Here is a 20240-nt window from a genome sequence, read left to right as displayed (position 1 = left end):
TGGGCTCCGTGTAATACATTCAGGGCTGCGTCATTAGGGCTCTGGACAGATCTGGTATCACTTCAAACACTCGTGTGTCTCCTCCACACACACACACACACACACACACACACACACACACACACACACACACACACACACACACACACACACACACACACACACACACACACACACACACACACACAGCCTGTAATAATGAGCAGGTGCCAGGAGCGTGGACACAGACAGACAGTCCACACACACACACACACACATGTAACGAGGCTGTGTGTGCAGCCAGCAGCATCGTTTGATGTTTGTGCCTATTACGGCCTGTAATAAGCTCTCTAAACACACACTGCCTGTATAGTAGGCTACACACAGACACACACACACAGACAGACACACGCTGCAATAATAAATAGCCAGTGAAACCAGACGAACAGGCTAATAATAATCACCGACGGTGGTGGTGGTGGTGGCCAGTCCACTTACCCAAAATCCTGGTCCATCGATTTGAAGAAGAATTTGTAGCTATTGACCGGTCGGTTGTTGAGGACATTTTTAAAATCCGCTAAGGTGACTTTCTCTGGAGAAACGGACAGTTTGACCAGATAAGGAGTCTCCTCCTCGTCTATATGGTATATTATTTTAGTCTCCGCCATGGAAGAAGAGGAGGAGGACAATCATTGACACAGGAAAGGAACAAGGGTTGGCAGCGCAATAAACGGGCCTGCTATGTTAACCAGTTACCCGTGGAATACAACATAACAGCATTTCCTAATAGAGAAACCTGCACGAGCCGCGGTGGGAAATAATAAAGCTCCGTGTCTTTGACCAACACAGCGAAAATCCACACATAATCGCGTTACGGGTGCCCGTGTTCCTGCTGCTCCGGTAGTGTGAGTCGGTACGGTGGCTCTCTCGGCACTAAAACAGGAAGGGACAGTCCACATCCTTGCTGTGCGATATGGAGTTGGGGAATATTTGCTATTGCTATTTTTCACAGGCTAATTGGTTAGACAGTGCTGTCATCTAGCGGCGTGTCTGGGCTGTGCGCCGCTTACACAACACAACACCACACGGTAGGTAGGCTACTGTACCGGAGACACGGGGCTGCTGGAACAAAGAGGAAATGAGTGAGGGAGAGAGGGAGTGCACCAGCTCTGGTTTCTGCTCTCTGCTCGTGTAATTATTAGCCACCACTGATAACAGAATATTACTGTGTCAGCCTGCACTTCCACTCATTATTAATTCAGCACCACCCTATTAACTATATAGCCTACCGTGAAAAATTATGATATGGCATATTTAAAAACGTGTTTGTTTTTATGCATTTTAGATACCAACATCTAAATATCACAACATAAAATTATCATTATCATCATTATCATAAAAAGAAAGAAAGAAAGAAATGATCATAACTTGATGATTAGCCTATAGACTAATTGGTCTAATGTAATTTTAAAGCCCCAGTGTGTAACTTATTTGGCTTTTTATTAGCAAAAATCAAATATTACTTTCATAAATACTTATTTCACTTAAGTGGAATCACACCCGCATACAAATGAAAGCTTTCTCGTACCTTAGAATGAGAACAAGTCTTTACAAATACATAAGTGGGCGACGCACCTAACCATGTTGCTTCACTTACATAGAAGCTTGTTTATCCTGTTACATGCAGAGTCTGTTGTCTGTCGGACATCTGCCCGATTTCACGTGAATGCAACATCAACAATACGTTCCGATATGCAACCGCACCGCTGGATGGGGGGAATTTCTACACACAGTATTATACCTTTAAGGGTCTATTAAATATTGGATAAGTCTCTATATAATTACCACTGAGTGAAATGATTATAATTAGAGCTCAGACACTTATACAATAATCACTTATAGGATTCTAAATGCTTCATTATTACCAGCCTGATAATCAATAGGTGGTAATCTTGTGCGGCCATAGTATATACATTGTCTACTACTGCACTGATAAAACTACACTTTTATTAAATAATCACAATGAAAAGTAGTTCATTTTCTGCTTCACTCGTTCCTCTATTGATGAAATACAATGGTTAATAATTACTTACCTCAAATCTCTCTCCTTTTATGTGATTATTAGTACAATATCATGTAGATATTCACATGTCATAGCCTATACTGTATGTGGGTTAATCATTAATGCATCTAACAACAGTGATTCACAAGTCTGTGACGGCTGTTGTGAATATTTGATAGAAGAACTATTTTATTAGAGGAGACCAACATTACAGTGTGCGCAAGAGAGCGAGACAGAGAGAAACAAAGGGGGTCAGGGCTGCACTTAGTGATTTAGCATTATACTGTACCGAGACACTTCCTCCTCCTCCTCCTCCTCCTGCTGCTGCAGCGAGCCTCAACAACATGCATCATCAACCAGCAGCTGTAGTCATGAAAGTTCAGTGTTTTATAGACCAGGACACACTGGACGCATGATGCATGATGCAAACAAGTGCACAGCCCATCAAAAAACTACATAAATGGTTAAAGGTTTGTTCTGTTTTTCCTGAGTTTCTGTAAACTGAGCCTTTAGTCCATGGTCCTCAAATGTCACTATTTATTATCAATAAACACATTGATTCCCAGAGATTTTAGATCCATTTGGAAGGGAAATATTTGAAAGGAAATACTGTATAACAAATTGTTGAATTTCTTTTGTCACTTTGTCAACACAGTAGAGATTAGTTGTTTAAAAAAAGAAAAAAGCTTCTTATTCCTTACTATCTGTACCTAGAAATGTGTTTGTTTTTTTCCAAACACTGTCAACTTACAGTAAAGTAAAGTTTGAAATGTGCTGCAATATCTTGGAAAAATTAAAGTACAGCAGAGTTTGTGCAAAAGAGTCAATTTTCAACAACAATTAAGAAGAAGAAGAGCTGTGAGCCTGCAGTTCTGTTAGCATGCACAGTACACGTTAAACATACTTTAATGGACAGCATGCATTTTAATTAAAAAAATGTTTTTCTTTTTTTCTAAAAAAAAAAAAAAAAAAAAAGTATAATAAAAAGAAAATGCAAATGTTATGATCAAGTAAATGTTTAACCTTATTGTTACAACAGCTGGTGAAAATGCAAGTTATATAAAATACACATTAAAAAACAAAGTGGAAAAGCTTAATGTGCTAGAATTACAGCAGAGGGAGCATTCCTCTTGTCCTTTCCTGGGTTTACGCCTGTTTTTCTCCGTCTTCTCCTCCGTCTCCTCCTCCTCTGTTGTCCTTTTCTCTTCCGGTGTTTGCTCTGGACCTGCCAGCAGCATCTCACAAATATCACGCTCACTTCCACGGCTTCCCTTCAAAGTCTGAGGGACGAGGCGGGAGAGAGAGAGAGACGACATCGTATCAATAACACACACCATCTTATCTCAAGCTGCACTGACTGACTGACTCAGTTGGAGACATTGCATTTACTTTATCTGACTGCAGAACGTCGGCTCACCCTTATTGCAGTCTTTGGCCATATCTCTCTCTTTCAGTAGGTTGTTTTTGTAGTCTGTGGATTGTAGCAGGCGTTAAAGGTTACGAGAGAGAAAGATACACCTTTATACTTTGGTTGGTTTATGATTTGGTTTGGCGAGATGATGTGTGTGTGTGTGTGTGTGTGTGTGTGTGTGTGTGTGTGTGTGTGTGTGTGTGTGTGTGTGTGTGTGTGTGTGTGTGTGTGTGTGTGTGTGTGTGTGTGTGTGTGTGTGTGTGTGTGTGTGTGTGTTTACTCCACCTGAATTCAGTGGTTCTTGGTTACAGGTCCTCAGCTCTGTGCAGTCTAATGACACTTCTCCTCCACTGTACACGCTCCCTCTGCACAAAGAGAACAACATTTGCTTTAAAAACCCTCTTGTTGTCCTCCTGGGTCAAGGAAGGAAGGAAGGAAGGAAGGATGAAGGGAAAGAAGGAAGGAAGGAAAGACAAAGGGAAAGATGTGAGGAAAAAAGGAAGGGGAAAAAGAAGGAAAGATAGATGGAGTGAGGGAACAGATTGGGTCAATTGGGTTAAAAAGGGAGGAAGAAGTAAGGACGAAGGGAAAGAAGGAAGGGAGGGAGGGAAAAAGGATTGTGGAGGGGAATAAGGGAGGAAAGAAAGATGGAGGTAGGGAACAGATTCATTCGAGGAAGTAAGAAGGGAAGGAAAGAAGGGGAAAAGGATTGTGGAAAGAAGGAAGGAAGGAAAGATGGAGGGAGGGAACAGATTCATTCGAGGAAGGAAAAAGAAGGGAGGAAAGAAAGATGGAGGGAGGGAACAGATCAGGTCAATTGGATCAAAAGGAAGGAAGGAAGGAAGGAAGGAAGGAAGGAAGGAAGGAAGGAAGGAAGGAAGGAAGGAAGGAAGGAAGGAAGGAAGGGAAAAAGGATTGTGGAAAGAAGGAAGGGAGAAAGGAAGGAAGGAAAGAAGGAAGGATGGAGGAAGGGAACAGGAGGGGTAAATTGGGTTGAATTTATAGGATAATTATTATTATTATTAAATTGACATTATAGTAACGTCTTACCGTTCATATCTCCGCACCTCGTAGTCCATCCCTTAAAAAAACATACAAGTATGCTTTAAAAAAAATAATAATTATAGAGTACAAGCAAGTTGTCAGGAAGAGGGTGATTTATGGGATGCATCATGCACACATACACACACACACACACACACACAATACCTCTCTTTTTGCGTCGTCGTGTCAGCACGATGACGGCGACGACGATGAGCGCCAGCAGGATGAAGGTTCCCAGGAAGTAGCTCATATGCTGCAGGAGGAAGGTGCGATGCTCGGGGAGGATGACGTTCACCACCCGAGGACTCTCCACCTCCTCCGTCCCTGAGGGGAGAAGAAAAAAAAATGAAACAATCAAAAACGACACCGACCAAACACACAAAACAACAAAAAATATTTCACGTAAATAACAAACTGAAGTGCTGCAACAATGTGGAGGTTTGAAGGTCGTATTTCAGCAGTGATGTATTGGGGTTGTTACAGCGGATTAATTTAATGGCAATAAACATGGATGGAAATGAAATATATTTCCACATAACCAAATGATTTTTTTTTTTATTCCCCCTGAGGCTTCTTATTTTTCTTTGGAAGTCGCGAAGCCAGAGGAGACAGGAGGAGGGTAGAGCAGGAGTTAAATGTCAAAATGCAGCTTGGCAGTAATGACTTCCAGACCTGATGTCATGCAGCTGTTATTTTTTTTTTCTCCCTCTCTCTCTCTCCCTCTCTCTCTCGCTTTTCACAGAAAAACACAGGCTGACCAGAGGGAGAGGAGGAGAAGTGTGAGGATCGAGACTAAATGCTGTAATGTGGTTTTTTTTTGTCTGTGTGTCTGTATTCGTTTTCCATTTTGGACTTTTTTCCTCCGTCATCTCTCGCATTAAAAAAAAAAAAAAACACAGAAGTCTTAGTTTCTGCATCGGATGGAAAATAAATCAGTGAAACTTTCAGCAAAAAGAGTCTGACAGGCTCAGTCAGAGTGAATAACTTGAGTTTTTTACTGCAGGCAGCAGCTGTTTGTGTATGTTCTCAAGATCATTGACAATAATTATTTAAAGTACGACACGTACAGAAAATACATACTGCAAAACCATATAAACTAACAGCAGCCTGTCTGCTATAATCACAGTGAACTGTACAGAATAACCATGTTTACAGAGCTGCTGCTTTAGCGTCTCCCTGGATTTAAAAGCACTAAATAGATCACAGGAACATTTTTTAAATCTTTTCCTCTTGAATATTTTCCCTCTCTGGTCTCTCATTAAGCTGTTAAGTTGGACACTACTACAATCAAACACCACTGAGGCAGAATATGCAATGTACCATCTCTGACTTGTGCTTTCAAATCCAGCCAATCATAAACCTAACCCACTTCCTAAGAGAGAAAGAGAGAAAGAGAGAGAGCTTGGTGGTAATTATCGCCTGTCATTGTTTAATGTACCTAATATGCATGAAGCTACAAAGATGCGTCCAAGGTCATTGTGTCTCTCCAGAGCTTTAACTGTCACAACCAGAGCTGCAGCCGTGTTGTCCCAGCAGTCGCGCCCCGTTTCCCATTTTTCCTTGACAGATCTGACAAGTGTGCACATGTAAACGGTTGTTTCACATATGCTGCTCAGAGGTTAAACTGTCTTTTTTTTCTTTCTTTCTTTCTTTTTTCTTGTCTTTCCTGCTGGATATGCGTCATCATTTGCAAGTCAATGAACTTCAGCAAAGCCGTCTTCATTATTATCAAAGATAAAGATTTATGCTGAACTGCTGACAGCTCACAAAACGCCTCCTCCTCAGCAGCAGCAGCGATGGAAGAAATAATGTTGTGCTCTTTCTTGTCGTAAATAATTACAGCAATGAAGTGAAAAAACTCATATGTCATTTGTAATTTCAGATGATCGGCGGTGCCTGAGGGTGAGAGAGAGAGTGAAGAACGTCTTGGTCTTAATGCACCAGACAAGATCTGCAGGCGTGTGAAGCAGAAGAAGTGAAATTCCTACCTGCCATTGATCCACATGTGCATTTTATTCACAACGCACTTTAAAGGGCTATTAAATTGGCTGTCATTTCCTTTAAAGAGGGAGGAGGATCTATAGTCTGACACATACCTACATCCCCTCCCCTCACTTTGCTCTTTCATGCCCCAGATGTTGAACAGATGTATCCGACTTCCTTTCGCTGCTGGTAAACAGGCTTTAACCAGAGAGAGGCTGATACACATCAGCGTCCAGAAGCGGGCCAGAAACTCAGAGCAAAAGATGGATAAACAAAAACTTGGAGATACAGTCTCGACAGTCTAGACAAGTGGTTGGTTGGCTTCTTTATAAGAAAATGGGGTCAGGCTGAGGAAATAACACAAGAGATATCCACCACTGCCTCAATTACTGGCTGTTTGGAGCCCACTCCTCTGCTCAGTGTACTTTAAATGTCTCCAGCTGTAAATGTAAAAAAAAAGAAGTTGGCAAAGAAAACTAGACCATTTGCACTGCTGCCAATTTGAAGTTATTTACTGTAGACAGCTTCTCATGTCAGATGAAAACCCTCAAACTCTGCAACTTTAACAGTCTTTCTTTCTTTCTTAGTTCCTCTCTTTCTTTCTTTCTGTTTTAGTCAGACTCTGCATTCCTTCGGCCTCCTCCCTCCCTCATCAGCTCAAACACAAAAACAGAGAGGGCTGCGAAGAAACTGGCGAGCAGAGGAACTGATTTAACTGACCAACTATGCCTATAAATACAACAAAAAAAGAACAAACCCCGGCAGCAGTGTTCTCACTCCACTCCACGTATAAATGCGGCCAAAGAAACCATATGGGGAAAAACATTTACCATTTACCAGTGTCTGGAAAAACTAAGTTCTGGTCTTGGTGGTGTGTTGTTGTGTTGTTTTTTTTATATTCTGAGTGGCTTACTTGGTTCTGGCTCATCTTTCTGGAAAACCCTGGGTGCCGTCGTGGGCGCGGGAGGAAGCGGCGGTCCCACGGTCAGCCGGAAGATGCGCCTCTCGTGCAGGCCGCAGTAGTGGTGGTGGAGGTGGCAGGAGTACAGGCCCCTGTCCACGGGCTTCAGGGCGGCGATGGACAGCGAGAAGTCCCCTAACGTGAAGGCGTCCTCGGCCACGCTCATCCTGCTCTGGGTGAAGAGCAGCCCGTAGTCCCGGCGCTCTCCGGAGGCGTAGAGGTCCACGAGGCGGTCGGCCTTGTCGGGACGCACTCCCGGGGCCTGGAAGTCCCAGTGGGCCACCTGCTGCTGGTCCTCCTGCAGACCGTCCCTCCACAGCGGCCGCCGGTTCACGCACGGCAAAACCACGGAGCTGCCCAGCAACACCACGAACACCGTCTTCTCTCCGTCCCAGTAACGTTTCTCTTTCCGAGCTGGAAACATAAGAGTGGGGAAATACATTGTTGTTGTTGTACAAGGTATTTGATGCAACACATTTAACAGATTGACATTAAAGGGATAGTTCAACATTTTGGCAAACTGGCCCATTGCCATAATCCCTATAGTCTTAATAGCAGTAGGTTTGTTACCTTTAATTGTCGGTGCAAGCTGATTTTAGAACGGCGGAGCAGAGCCGCTAGCTGCTCAGCTCAGAGCTACGCTACGGAGGCTCATGGGATTTCTTGGTTTCCCTCATCAAACTCATCAAATACACAATCCAACAACTCCAAAACGCTCTGGTGGACAAGTTGTGACCTGCACATTCACCACGCTATGAGATAATAACAGAACGTTACCACACAGAGTTGTTTTAGAGGTAAATTCATGCAAAACCGTTGATGCGCGTTCCCATCTGGTGCAGTTTTTCAGTAAGCAGTCTTTGTATTTGCCTCTAAAACAACTCTGTCTGGTAACGTTCTGTTATTATCTCATAGCGTGGTGAATGTGCAGGTCACAACTTGTCCACCAGAGCGTTGTGGAGTTGTTGGATTGTGTATTTGATGAGTTTGATGAAGGGAAACCAAGAAATCCCATGAGCCTCCGTAGCGTAGCTCTGAGCAGCTCACGACTCTGCTCCGCCGTTCTAAAAATAGCTTGCACTGACAATTAAAGGTAACGAACCTACTGCTATGACTATAGGGATTATGGCAATTGGGCCAATTTGCCAAAATGTTGTACCTACTATCCCTTTAAGAGACTGACATTAAAGTAAAGTAAGAGGCCTCACGTGATTTTGTGACATTGAGCTGGACTTGAATGGACTGGTGAATCTGGCAGTAATGATGATGGAGATTACAAGTGTAAACTCCTTTGTCAGTGGTGACCACATCTGGAAAAGAAAAAGCATCCAGACAGCTGTGAGGTGAAATAATAAATCCATGAAGGGAGAAACGTTTTTTTGTGTCGAGTAAAATAAAAAAGTCTCACTGTTGATGATGAGAGAGAAGTTGCCGTCACTGAAAGCAGAGTCTGGGAGGGAGATGCGTTCTTTGTTGTACTGGTTGTAGACCCTCTGACGGGCTCCGGGGGACATGTCCAGGACTCGCTCTACTGAGTACTCCGGGCTGCTGCGGACCAAGTCCCAGTGCACCACCCTCTGACGGTCCTTCAGCGTGTCGCGGGTCCACACCATGCGGGGGCTGTGGCACGGCAGCACGGCCTTGGAACCTGCAGGGAGCGTGATGTTCTTCGCCTCCACCACCACACCGAGGCTGGTGCTGGTGCCTTGACCCCATGCTGTTACACAAAGAAACAAGAAAAAAAGAGAGCCACATGTGTCTCAGAGAGAATGACAGAAAAAAGCAGCATGAAGCAGAAGTTACAGTACAGAACATAAAAATGTCTTACCTCCTGGCATGAAGAGCACGGCAACAACTGAAACAGACAAAGACATGAACGATAAGCCAAAGGAAAAAAGAAAAAAAAAACAAGGTTTGGGAGGCTGGAAAGTTTCTGTTTGACCTGGATTGACCCAACCAGTGAAAGACTTCAGCATTAGACTGACTGTGGGTTCAGCGAGAGGACTGTTTACAGTAACTAAAAACTCCAGAAACAAGGACGTGGCAAAAAAAAAAAAAAATCAGAGAGAGAGAGAGTGGGAGCAAGATTTCAAGAAGTTCTGCGTCAACTATATTCTCTGCAAATATATTTTTGTTTGTTGTTTTCTCGGGCTGGATGGAGATAGGAAATTTTCCTGCCGAGCGTTTGCTATTTCTAATGCACTTTTCCCACAGTGCTATTTCGTAGTCTGTTTACTGAAAGGCCGCCGGTGGCAGAGACGCACATACAGCCAAAGCATACAGAGCCTCTATTCATCCTGGCTGCTGCTGGCCGGTTGCAGGGCCGTGATCCTGAGGGGGATGATGAAGAAGCAGGCGGCTGTTCAGCTTCACTTCAGTCACACTACCTGGTGTCAAAAGTCCAGGGACATGATGACCAAACACCTGTATTTTTACTGCACTGGTAATGGGCCACTGTGGTGAGGCTGCAGGCTTTTTAATGCACCAAATGTGTGAATACATCCAGTGTGTTACAATCTTACATCTGACATATATTACAGGTTTGATTAATTAACACTTTTTTTTCTCCAAGTGCATTATGTGCAAACTAAACAATGTGCACAATAAATGCTTAAAGCCCCAGTAAGTATGTAACTTATTTGGCTTTTTATTAGCAAAGATCAAATATGTCTTTCATAAATACGTATTTCACTGAAGTCGAATCACAAATGAAAGCTTTCTCTTGGACGCTTGTTTATCCTGTTACATGCAGCGTCTGTTGTCTGTCTGACGTCTGCCCGATTTCACGTGAATGCAACATCAAGAAGACGTTCCGATATGCAACCGCACCGCTAGATGGGGGGAATTCCTACACATTATACCTTTAAAGGGACAACGAGGAGTTTCTATTTGGTTATAAAAAAGTCTCACGTTAATGTGGATGAATCTACGTTACCACTTGTTAATGGCTCCATTTTCGATAAATATATTGTTTTGTCTCTATCGTTATTTTGTTATTATTACTGGTGGCGGAGATGCTGGTCGAGTCGACCAGCTTTCTTTACTTTCAGTTTCGTGGCGAGTCATGAGAATAACGCCACAGAATCGCCGTTTATGGTCGGAACTACGACGGTATGTGATCGTCTTTGAACCTCTAACTTTAATTCTTGATGAATGAAAACATGAGTCTGTCTTGCGCCGGTCAAAGAATTTCACGGTGCGCAGAGGCTCATAAATGTAGTGTGAAAACGCTTCGCTTTTCCAAAACTCCTCGTTGTCCCTTTAAGAGAAGGATTCAAGTAAAAAATATTTAAAGAACAAAACCAGCAACAAAAAAAATTGCAGACGTGTTTCAAGAGGAGTTTTAAAAGATTTTGCTGACTCAGCAAAACTGGATTTCCTCAGGCCGGTCGTTAGAGCATCGAGGCCTTGACTGTAAAACACTCAGTTTCACAGGCCCAGTGGGACGGGGCGGCTAAGAGACCCATGGGCCTGAGGCTCATACAGGGAAGTCAGAACAACAAACCAAGACAGACAGTGCAATCAATTAGATATCAAAATCAATTCTTAAGAATGTTAGTGTGAATAAAAGTGATGTGATGTGGAGCTGAGTTGTTGTTGATCAATAGATTTTTAGTCAAGGCAAATAAAACCTTGAGAAATTTCAAACTAGGCATCTCTACTTTACTGGAGTATTTCTATTTTGTGCCAGTTTTACTTTTAATTCGCAACATTTCACACTGGAAAATATCATGTTTTACTTAAAGAAGAGGAGATCAATTTGCCATTTGTGCACAAACCAAACAGTGCAGGCACATAGGAATTATTCTGCAGGGCTCTCTTACTAAGTTAGAACACGCAGAAAGGCACATAGTAAGTAAAAAATATAATAAAATACTATCACTTAAGTATGAAAAAAACCTACATCTACGTCTATTTGACAGCTTGGCCTGTTAAAATTTTTCTTATAAAAACATATAATGGCTTTATAAAGTCTAATGCACTGTTATGGAACAACACCTGACAGAACTGTGTTTAAAGTAGTAAAAATTACCTCCACTTACTGTCCAACTAAAACAATAAAAAACCTCTACAGAATAATAAACCGCTCAGAGAAGTGCATATGTTATCACTGACACCTTAAAAAAAGTGTTTGATGCAAGTGGAGAGACCCAGTCCTTCCTGCAGCTGTTTTCCTCATCGTGCCTGCACATGGTTGATTCACTGGGTGTGAACAGAGGCAGCGGACACGTGCAGAGAGGTTTCATTTCACCCCATCTGAATAATAACAATAATAATTCACTGGAAAGCATGCTTCTGTGTGGTTTTTTATGCAGCGATTTGAACCCAGCAGTGATTCCTTAAGTATGCATGTATTGATATATAATAACACTGCAAGCTGAGAGAAATGATTTCACCACACACACACACACAGTGGCATCAGAGAGGGGAGAGAGGGGAGACCTCATGCTGGAAAACTTCAGTGGCTTTTTATATTGAAGGGTATAAACTTTCCCGCAGAAGGTAAAACAAAGTGTCCCAGCCCCTGTAATTTTCTCTCATCTCTCCTCCAGACACACAGACTGCTGCTGCTGCATGGCTGGTGACTCACACACTAAAGACTTAACAATGTGCTTCTGAATTACCAGTGATAATAACAGACATTTAGCAAATGACCTGCAAAATCACTGAAGTCACACACACACACAGGGAGAATCACTCAACGCACGCAGAGTGTCGTCCCTCAGGTGAAGCTAAAGACGGTTTTATAGGAATGACTCAAACAAGTCCACTCAGCATAATTTCTATGATTCATGTGTGTGTGTTGTGGGTGTGTGAAGTTTACTCACAGCTCTGTCACAGGTCGTGTGGGGAATAAATCGAATAAATGTGTGCAGCTGCTGCAGACTCAGCGAAACACACAAAGATACATTCAGAGGTCTGGGTTTGAGTCTTGTTGACTGTCCTGTACCTTTTATAGCAACATGAAGTAACTTTCCATTGTGCTGAGGTAGAAGAAGGTAACTGAGTATAGTATTTACATGAGTCGTGGATGAATGAAGCTGTTTGAATTTCTATTTCCATCCCAAAAGGTGCATTCAGGCAGACGGCCGTCGGCAAACCAACCGGATGTCATTTTACTCAGAGAGAAATAAAAGACGGTAAAACGTGGGTCAGGAAAACAATACATCACCATGACAACATATTGCCACGCCTGTATTGTTTTGCCTCGTGCTGGCGGACCACTTGTTCACATAGATGCTTGTTTATCCTGTTACATGCAGTGTCTGTTGTCTGTCTGACGTCTGCCCGATTTCACGTGAATGCAACATCAAGAATACGTTCCGATATGCAACCGCACCGCTAGATGGGGGGAATTCCTACACATTATACCTTTAAAGTTACTTTCTCCTTTTCAGATCAACATTTAACAAACAAAAACCACAACAACCGCATGAAAAAACCAAGATTAGAGACAAATCCAGCGAATTAAAACAAATCTGACCTTGTTTTTTCTGTTTTTTTCTGCTTTCCCTCCCACTGTTTATCTCTTGACCAAAGAATTTTATCTCAATCACAAGAGGGGCCCTGCATCCAAGCTGGGAACCACAACAGTGAGTGTTAAGTGCAGTCACATTGGTATTTTTCTACAGAACAGGTTTTAGTTGTGATTCTTTGGTACCTTTACTGAATAGAGGATGTTTACTCTGAGAATATCAAGGGTCTGAGTGTTTTCCTCCGCCTCCTCTCTCATTATTGGCCTGATGAGTTAAACTTATTGAGTAAGAAATTGCGATGTAGCCTACATCATGTCCACCTGTGGAGAATTAAGCACTGCTAGCAGCTGAATGTCTGTTTTTTTTTGTGTGTTTTTTTTTTATGCAACAAAGGCAGCTTCGTCCTCCAACAAGATGCTGGGAGGAGAAAGTGTGTGTGGGAAACTTTTTCCTCAATAAAAACTCTTCTGTTCTGCTGAACACAATGGGCTCAACATTTTATGGGAACTTTCCTGAACACAAACATGTTACTTTACTGTGACTTACTGTCACTGTTATTTTCTGCTTCAAATGAGTACATATACGTTTATAATCTTATTTTTTCCCCATCTTTCTCCGTTGCCACGTTGTTTGTGCCCGTTAATTAAAACAGGGGTCGATCATAAACATGGTGTGGTGTGGTAATCCCCCTCCTCCTCCACACGCAGACCACTCCGGGTGAAACACTCATTACTGACACATATAATGAGTGGCTGCAGCCGGATTGTGCTGACTCCTCAACTCAGACCGCAGATAACTAGAAACACATTGGGCTGAAGCCATAAAAAAGAAAAAATCCCACATATACACACACACACACACACACACTGTAACAGTCCATGTCAACAAGCCGCGACTAGTCACAGCCGCGGTGCGTTCAGTGTCTGCACTGGCCATAGCTATTTTATCCATGCTCCATCCATGAGAGTCAAAATAAAGGTTGTCGATAACACAATATAATCTTGAGAAACATCACTTGCACAGGAAGTAGTGTTTAAGGTGAGGAAGGAAGGAAGGATGAAAAAAAACTGAAAAAGTGTACCAATACAATATAAGTAATTTATAATGTCGATAATAATAATAAAAGATTTCACTTTTTGATCAACAGTTAATAGAAAGCATGTATAAATAGGTTAAAGAAATAAACTCAGTAAATAATATGCCTTTCAAATGAATTTTCTTATATTAAATTATATATTTACTGCAACTACAAAAACTTTCAGAGGCCCAATACAAAGACTGAAAACGGGTCAAAAACTTAACAGAAGCATAAAAAAGTCCTGGATTTACCAATTGTCATTCATGTCGCAGGTAAAACGAGAAGAAAAATGATTAATTATGTCAGTTCAACATTAAAATTTACAATGCAAATACTTTTTTTCTTGTTTTTATCGAGTGGCCTGGTGTAAAAATTCACTTCCAGAGAAAAACCATCTGCGGCAGAGGAGAATAGAGAACCGAGCAGCTTTTCTTTCGCCTTTCGTTTCTAACCTGGATCCAATTATAGAGCCGACACAAAGAAAAAGTTCCCTCAACTTATTTTTTCCTCCTTTAAAAAATGGATCAAAACAGTGGAGAACTTACTGTGCAGGAGGATCATGATGAGCTGCGTCTGGAGTTCACGGAGCTGACAGCCGATCAGACTGGATGAAGCCTGTCAAAGGTGGCAGGGTGAGCATCAACTGAGATAATAAGGATAAAAGACTCGGATGCGCATGCAGATGTGACCGCGCGGCTGCAGCAGCTGGAGCTCCGTGTTGTTGCGTCTCTTCAGCCGCCGCGCGAGGAGGCTCCAGTGGCTCCGCCCCCCCGAGAGACGGAGACGATGAAACCCAACACCTTTACTGCTGCTGCTTTGTGCAGCAACATGGAAGACATGCAACTGTAAAAACTGCAAAGGTTTGGTAGAAAACACACATATACAGTATATAGACAAACATGAAAAGGCTTTAAAATCCACCGTTTAAATATAAACTTTAACTTTTTCATCACTCTAACTTTTTGAAACGAAGATAGGACAAAGCACAACAGTACATACATTTGTTTCCATTCTTTATACTTCAAGAGGACAACAGACTGAAGCTTGATTTTAAACATACATTTGCAAGGCTAAGATTAAAATAAATGTGTATTTCTGTTGCAGGTGTAAAAATATGGCATTCACAAAGGAAGGAACTGAAAAGTTGTATATCTCAGTTAAAGAAAATGTTTAAAAAAGAAAAAATAAGCGCCTACAAAAAAGGAGAAAGGAAAAAAAGAAAAGATAGATAGACGAGTGGTGTCCACTGCTATTTTGCTTGTTTGTTTTCTTGTTATTATTATACGTTTCATCATCTTTAATTTTTTTTTTGAATTATTGGTGTTGATAGTAAGCCAATGCAATTATAACAATAGAAAGGTGCAGGTAATATACGTTTTTCTTCATCCTGCTCCTTTTCACATGTATGTATGAATACCATGAATGGAAATTAAATGAAAACAACATATATATAAATATTTTAAGCCATAAGGATCCAAGAAAGTCCTTCCTCAGTAACTCAAGTTTTGATTTTTAAGAAGTCTTGTTTCTCGATAAACGCGTTCAGGATGTTCTTTCACCTCGTGGCCCATTAAGAGGTTTTATTGCACTATTTAAATCTAATTGAAATAATTAAAGAGCTGACTTAATCGTTAATGCTCTATTGTTCTAGTTGTGCCTATAAAATGACCTCTGACTGTGGTAATTACAGGTTGGATGCATCTTTCTCAGACTTTTGCACTCTGCTGCCCTCCACAGTAAGAACAGGATAAAGGTCAGGTCGGCTGTTTGATGTATTGTTCAAAAGAAACTCCAGCACAACATGTTTTGGGGCTCGACACATTTAGATCTTTATTGGATTATGTACACTTTGTTTACAAATGACTGTACTTCGTTTCTGCCTCTCACTGCCTCCTGTTGCCGTGGTGTTTGATGAAGATCTTCGGTGTAGTCCATCCCTCAGGAGCCTTCTTCAGTCCAGCCTGCGTCCAAATCCTCTTCAGGTCGTCCTCAAATCGTCTCTGCGCAGGACAAAGACACACAGGCAAACATGTTAATATACAGTATATATAGTGACATGTTAATATACAGTAATACATAGTGAACACATGTTTCACTATATAAAGGAAAACTGTGATGAAATTAAAGTTAATTCTTCACAAAATAAACACTTAACCCTCCTGTTGTCCTTCTGGGTCAATCTGGTCCCTTGTTTCCTTCCTTCTTTCCACAATCCTTTTCCCCTCCCTTCCTTCCTTCCCTTCGTCCTTACTTCTTCTTCCTTCCTCTTTTAATCCAATTGACCTGATCTGTTCCCTATCTCTCCATCTTGCTTTTCTTTCCTTTTCCCTTCCATCTTTCTTCCCTTCCTTCCATCTTTTTCCTTCCTTGGACAAATCTGTTCCCTCCCTCCATCTTTCTTTCTTTCCTTCCTTTTCCCCTCCCTTCCTTCATTCCCTTCATCCTTACTTCTTCCTTCCTTTTTGACCCAATTGACCCAATCTGTTCCCTCCCTCCATCTTTCTTTCCTTCCCTTTTACCTTCATTCTTTCCTCCCATCTTTCCATTTGTCCTTCCTTCCTTCCTTACTTCTTTCCCTTCGATCTTACTTCTTCTTCCTTCATCTTTAGATCCAACTGGTCTGATCTGTTCCCTCCTTCCATCTTTCTTTCCTTCCCTTTTCCCTCCCTTCCCTTCATCCTTACTTCTTCCTAACTTTGTGACCCAACCTGTTCCCTCCCTCCTATCTTTCCCTCATTTTCCCCTTCCTTTTTTCCTCCCATCTTTCCCTTTGTCCTTCCTTCCTTCCTTCCTTCCTTGACCCAGGAGGACAACAGGAGGGTTAAGTTTATTTTCTGGTGATTCAAGTTAAATGCTATAATCAATGGTCATTTTCTCATCAAACTATCACATATCGTACTGATGCGATGCTGAAAAGAACATAAATAAACAACAGTATAAAATCATCTGCCTCATGAATACGATCTGATCCTCACAGAAAGAACTCACCTGCTTCTTCTTCCCTCGGCTCTCCATCACTCTCTTCCGCAAGAACTTCATCCGTTTTTGCAGCTTCCTGTATTTATGCCGGTTCATCTTCCTCCGTCTGATCTTCAGAACGTTCTTACAGCTAAGCGGCGCCGCCGAGCCGTTCTCGGTGCCGTCGTCCAACACGGGGACGGAGATGGGCGGCAGCACCTTCTCCTCCAGCAGCTGCACCTCCTCCTGCGGCTGAGGAGCCTCCAGCAGCGGCGGCAGCGAGTAGCGCAGCGAGAGCCAGCTCTCCAGAGGACTCACTGACAGTTTACGCGGCACCAGCGCCTCGTCCAGTTCGGGCTCGAGCTGCGTCCATCGCGGAGGAGCTGTGTTGTTCGCTGGCGTCGAGTAGTTTCTCTGTTGCTGTTTGAGTGAAAAGCAGGAAGAAGACGGAGCAACTCGATGTACACAGCCTTTCAAAATGTCTCCATGAGGTGAACCTGCACGGGAAGAACAAAGAATATATGCCATTTATGAATAGGTAGATAGATAGATAGATAGACAAGTAGATAGATAGATAGATAGATAGATAGATAGATAGATAGATAGATAGATAGATAGATAGATAGATAGATAGATAGATAGATAGATATTAATACTTACAAGTTGCTCTACGTAGTAGACTGACACAAGGGATGACCTTTGAAGTAAACATGGTTGACGATCATCCAAACAAAGTCATCAGGAATGATGGTTGATTGTCACCGGTCCTGTGGACGTGAGAAAATAACTGTGTGTTAGTTTTATCATGGGATCATCGGATTATCATAATCTGACAATTGTTACATCAATTATAATAGGACATTTATTTTCATTATCAGTTAATTACTTGTTTTTTCTATAAACACTAGAAAATGTGATGCACAATTTGCTAGAGGACAAGTTAGAAATATCATGATGTTATGTGGCCGTCAAAACTAAACAGTTTTCAGTTTACTACAGAGTTAAACAGTGAAGAACTATAAATTCTCACATTGTAAGATCTCAGAAAATTATAAAGTTGGTTTTTACTCTACAAGTATTGCTGACTGAGCTGGTGTCCAATCAGAACCTGGAACCTTAACACGGCATTGATTTGAAATCTGAAATCTGTTAACCGACTAATGCATTTTAATCAAACAATTGATTATGTGACAGTTACAGTTCTAACTTCGACTCTCTCAGTCCTAACTTCACGTCATAAAGAAAACTGGGCTGTGATTGAGAGCTCAAGAATACAAGTTTATTTCATAGACAATTAAACACTTAAAAATTAACATATATATATATTATACAAAGCAGCAAAGGAGAGCAACAGTAAATCCCTCATTGAAATCTGAAACTACACAATGGGTTGTTTTTTTTGTACCAATAAGTCACTTAAACACTGACTAACAAGATAAATGACCAATCACTTGACTAATTATTCCTAATCTACATTAGTTTAAAGATAGATTAAATGGTTAATCCTGCAAATCGAGCTTGATTCCAGTTTTTTTGAATACAAACACATCTATTTTCTCAGTTTTACAATATTATAAACTAAATTCTCGTCAGTCTTTGAAACGTTGGTTCGTTAAAATATTTGTCTATTGCGGTGAGAAACTTGAAAATGACTTTTATCATTGTAAATACACGATAATACTTATATCTGTCAACGTGCACATCCTCTGGATTAGGTTAGCCGACAACTCAGATAGCTGAGCTGACCGACGGAGGTTTAATAAGTCCATGGCAACAATAAAGTCATGAAATACACGGACGTTGATGAGTTAATATTGATAAATGGATCAATATCAACACAAAACGTTCAGATATTTAAATAGCTGCAGGGTTTTTAGTGTCCGGGTTGATGCTAACGCTAGCTAGCAATGTAGCTCCGCTTTGGGACGTTTAAAGTCAAGAAAATCATCATTAATAAGTTAAATATAAAGATGTGTCTGCTAACAACTGTATAACAACACAAACACAGTTAATATATCATTTAAAAAAGAATGTTACGTTACCTATTTCTGCTGTGACCGGGTTTCTTATCTTCAATGTGACTCCAGCAGTAGCCGAGCGAGTTCCGGTCGGTGCAACAGGAAACTTGCTCCGCTTCCGGTTTCTCGGAGAGAAGAAAGGTTCCGCGGGAGAAAAAACTACTACATAAAAAAAAACTAACAAACAAAGCATTATCATTTTAATCCTTTTATCCTAAAAGCAACAACAATAGTGCTAAAAAAAAAAGAAAAGAATAATACTCTTCTGTTTTTCTGTCCTGTCTTTGAGGTCAAAGTTTTATTAAAAAGCCTCTTGTAACATTTAATTGACTATGACAAGTTGTGTTTATTTGCCAAGATTGGGAAAAAGGGCAGAACTTTTAGTCTAAGACTGAGCAGTAAAATACCCTTACATTTTGTAATGAAATGAATTTTTAGGATATACTACTGAACAGTGTTGGGAACGTTACTTTTAAAAAGTAATTAGTTATAGTTACTAATTACTTCTCCCAAAAAGTAACTGAGTTAGTAACTCCACTACTTCACTATAATAGTAACTAGTTACCAGGGAAAGTAACTATTGCGTTACTTTTTCTTTCTTTTTTTAAAGTTTAAAGCAGAAGTAAGTGATATATTTGTGTTAATATAAGTCTTAAATAGTTATATCTTCCGACAGCAATCACTTACATAGAGTGTTTGGACTGAAACACGGGTCTGTCAGTCCCTCTGCTCTGCCCTGAGCCGAAGAGAAAACATTTATCGTATCCTATAGTTTTTATCCAATGAGGAGAGAGAACGGCATGCAGGGCTGTGTGTGCAGCCAAGGAACGCCGTGAATGTGGCGACGTAGGGACGAGGACTGTTATGGTGCGTTCAAGGAAACTCGTATTTTTCCGACCGTGAAGTCGTACCAGTTAGATCTGGTACGAGTTCACCGGTCGGAAGTTACGAGTGGCCGTTATAGTGACTTTCACCGGTAAAACAGGTCGGAAAAACACGAGTGGGTTGCCTGGAACGCTACAAAGTCGTAAGTTGTGACTTGAAGCTGTAATTTACGATTTCAAAAGCCTGCCTGGAACGCAGCATTAGCGAAAACGACCGGACCACTTACTTCTGCTTTAAATATGTCGAAGAATTTGGATTTTTTTTCTCTCATTTTTAAATTGTATTTTATTGTTTTCATATATTTCACTGATCGCAATTATGGAATGCGAGTGTGTGTTTTATTGAAAGCGAGGCTGGTGTGCCTATGAAAATAGGTTACAGTGG

General features: G+C 41.3%; 3 protein-coding genes across 4 annotated transcripts in view; all 3 read right to left on the bottom strand.

Annotated features, from left to right (window-relative positions):
* Positions 1-903, bottom strand: part of LOC310988997 (segment polarity protein dishevelled homolog DVL-1-like) — a 42288-nt gene extending 41385 nt beyond the window's left edge. The window contains exon 1 of the mRNA XM_083975838.1: positions 478-903. Within this exon, the coding sequence (XP_083831964.1) occupies positions 478-647 (170 nt within the window). The 5' untranslated portion in view covers positions 648-903. The remainder of the gene's footprint in view (positions 1-477) is intronic.
* A 1478-nt stretch (positions 904-2381) lies between these two features.
* mxra8b (matrix-remodelling associated 8b) lies at positions 2382-14672 on the bottom strand. Of its 2 annotated transcripts, XM_083975345.1 has the most exons (10): positions 14541-14672; positions 9269-9295; positions 8849-9157; positions 8649-8750; positions 7393-7854; positions 4662-4820; positions 4503-4533; positions 3738-3817; positions 3459-3512; positions 2382-3321 (listed from the first exon to the last, which is right to left on the bottom strand). In XM_083975345.1, exons 1-10 carry the CDS (start codon positions 14554-14556, stop codon positions 3296-3298), a joined length of 1266 nt encoding a protein of 421 aa, XP_083831471.1. In that variant the 5' UTR covers positions 14557-14672; the 3' UTR covers positions 2382-3295. The 2 variants fall into 2 exon arrangements, with proteins under 2 accessions (XP_083831471.1, XP_083831472.1); XM_083975346.1 differs by lacking the exon at positions 4503-4533 and having other exon boundaries at positions 4631-4820.
* A 1144-nt stretch (positions 14673-15816) lies between these two features.
* On the bottom strand, positions 15817-17714 carry aurkaip1 (aurora kinase A interacting protein 1). Its single transcript, XM_083976232.1, has 3 exons — positions 17614-17714; positions 16984-17450; positions 15817-15995 (listed from the first exon to the last, which is right to left on the bottom strand). The coding sequence occupies exons 1-3, from the start codon at positions 17663-17665 to the stop codon at positions 15879-15881; spliced, it is 636 nt and encodes a 211-aa protein (XP_083832358.1). The 5' UTR covers positions 17666-17714; the 3' UTR covers positions 15817-15878.
* Between the last annotated feature and the right edge of the window lie 2526 nt (positions 17715-20240).

This window comes from Trachurus trachurus (assembly GCF_905171665.1).
Source record: "Trachurus trachurus genome assembly, chromosome: 7".
NCBI lineage: Eukaryota > Metazoa > Chordata > Actinopteri > Carangiformes > Carangidae > Trachurus > Trachurus trachurus.
This window is presented reverse-complemented; position numbering and strand designations above follow the sequence as displayed.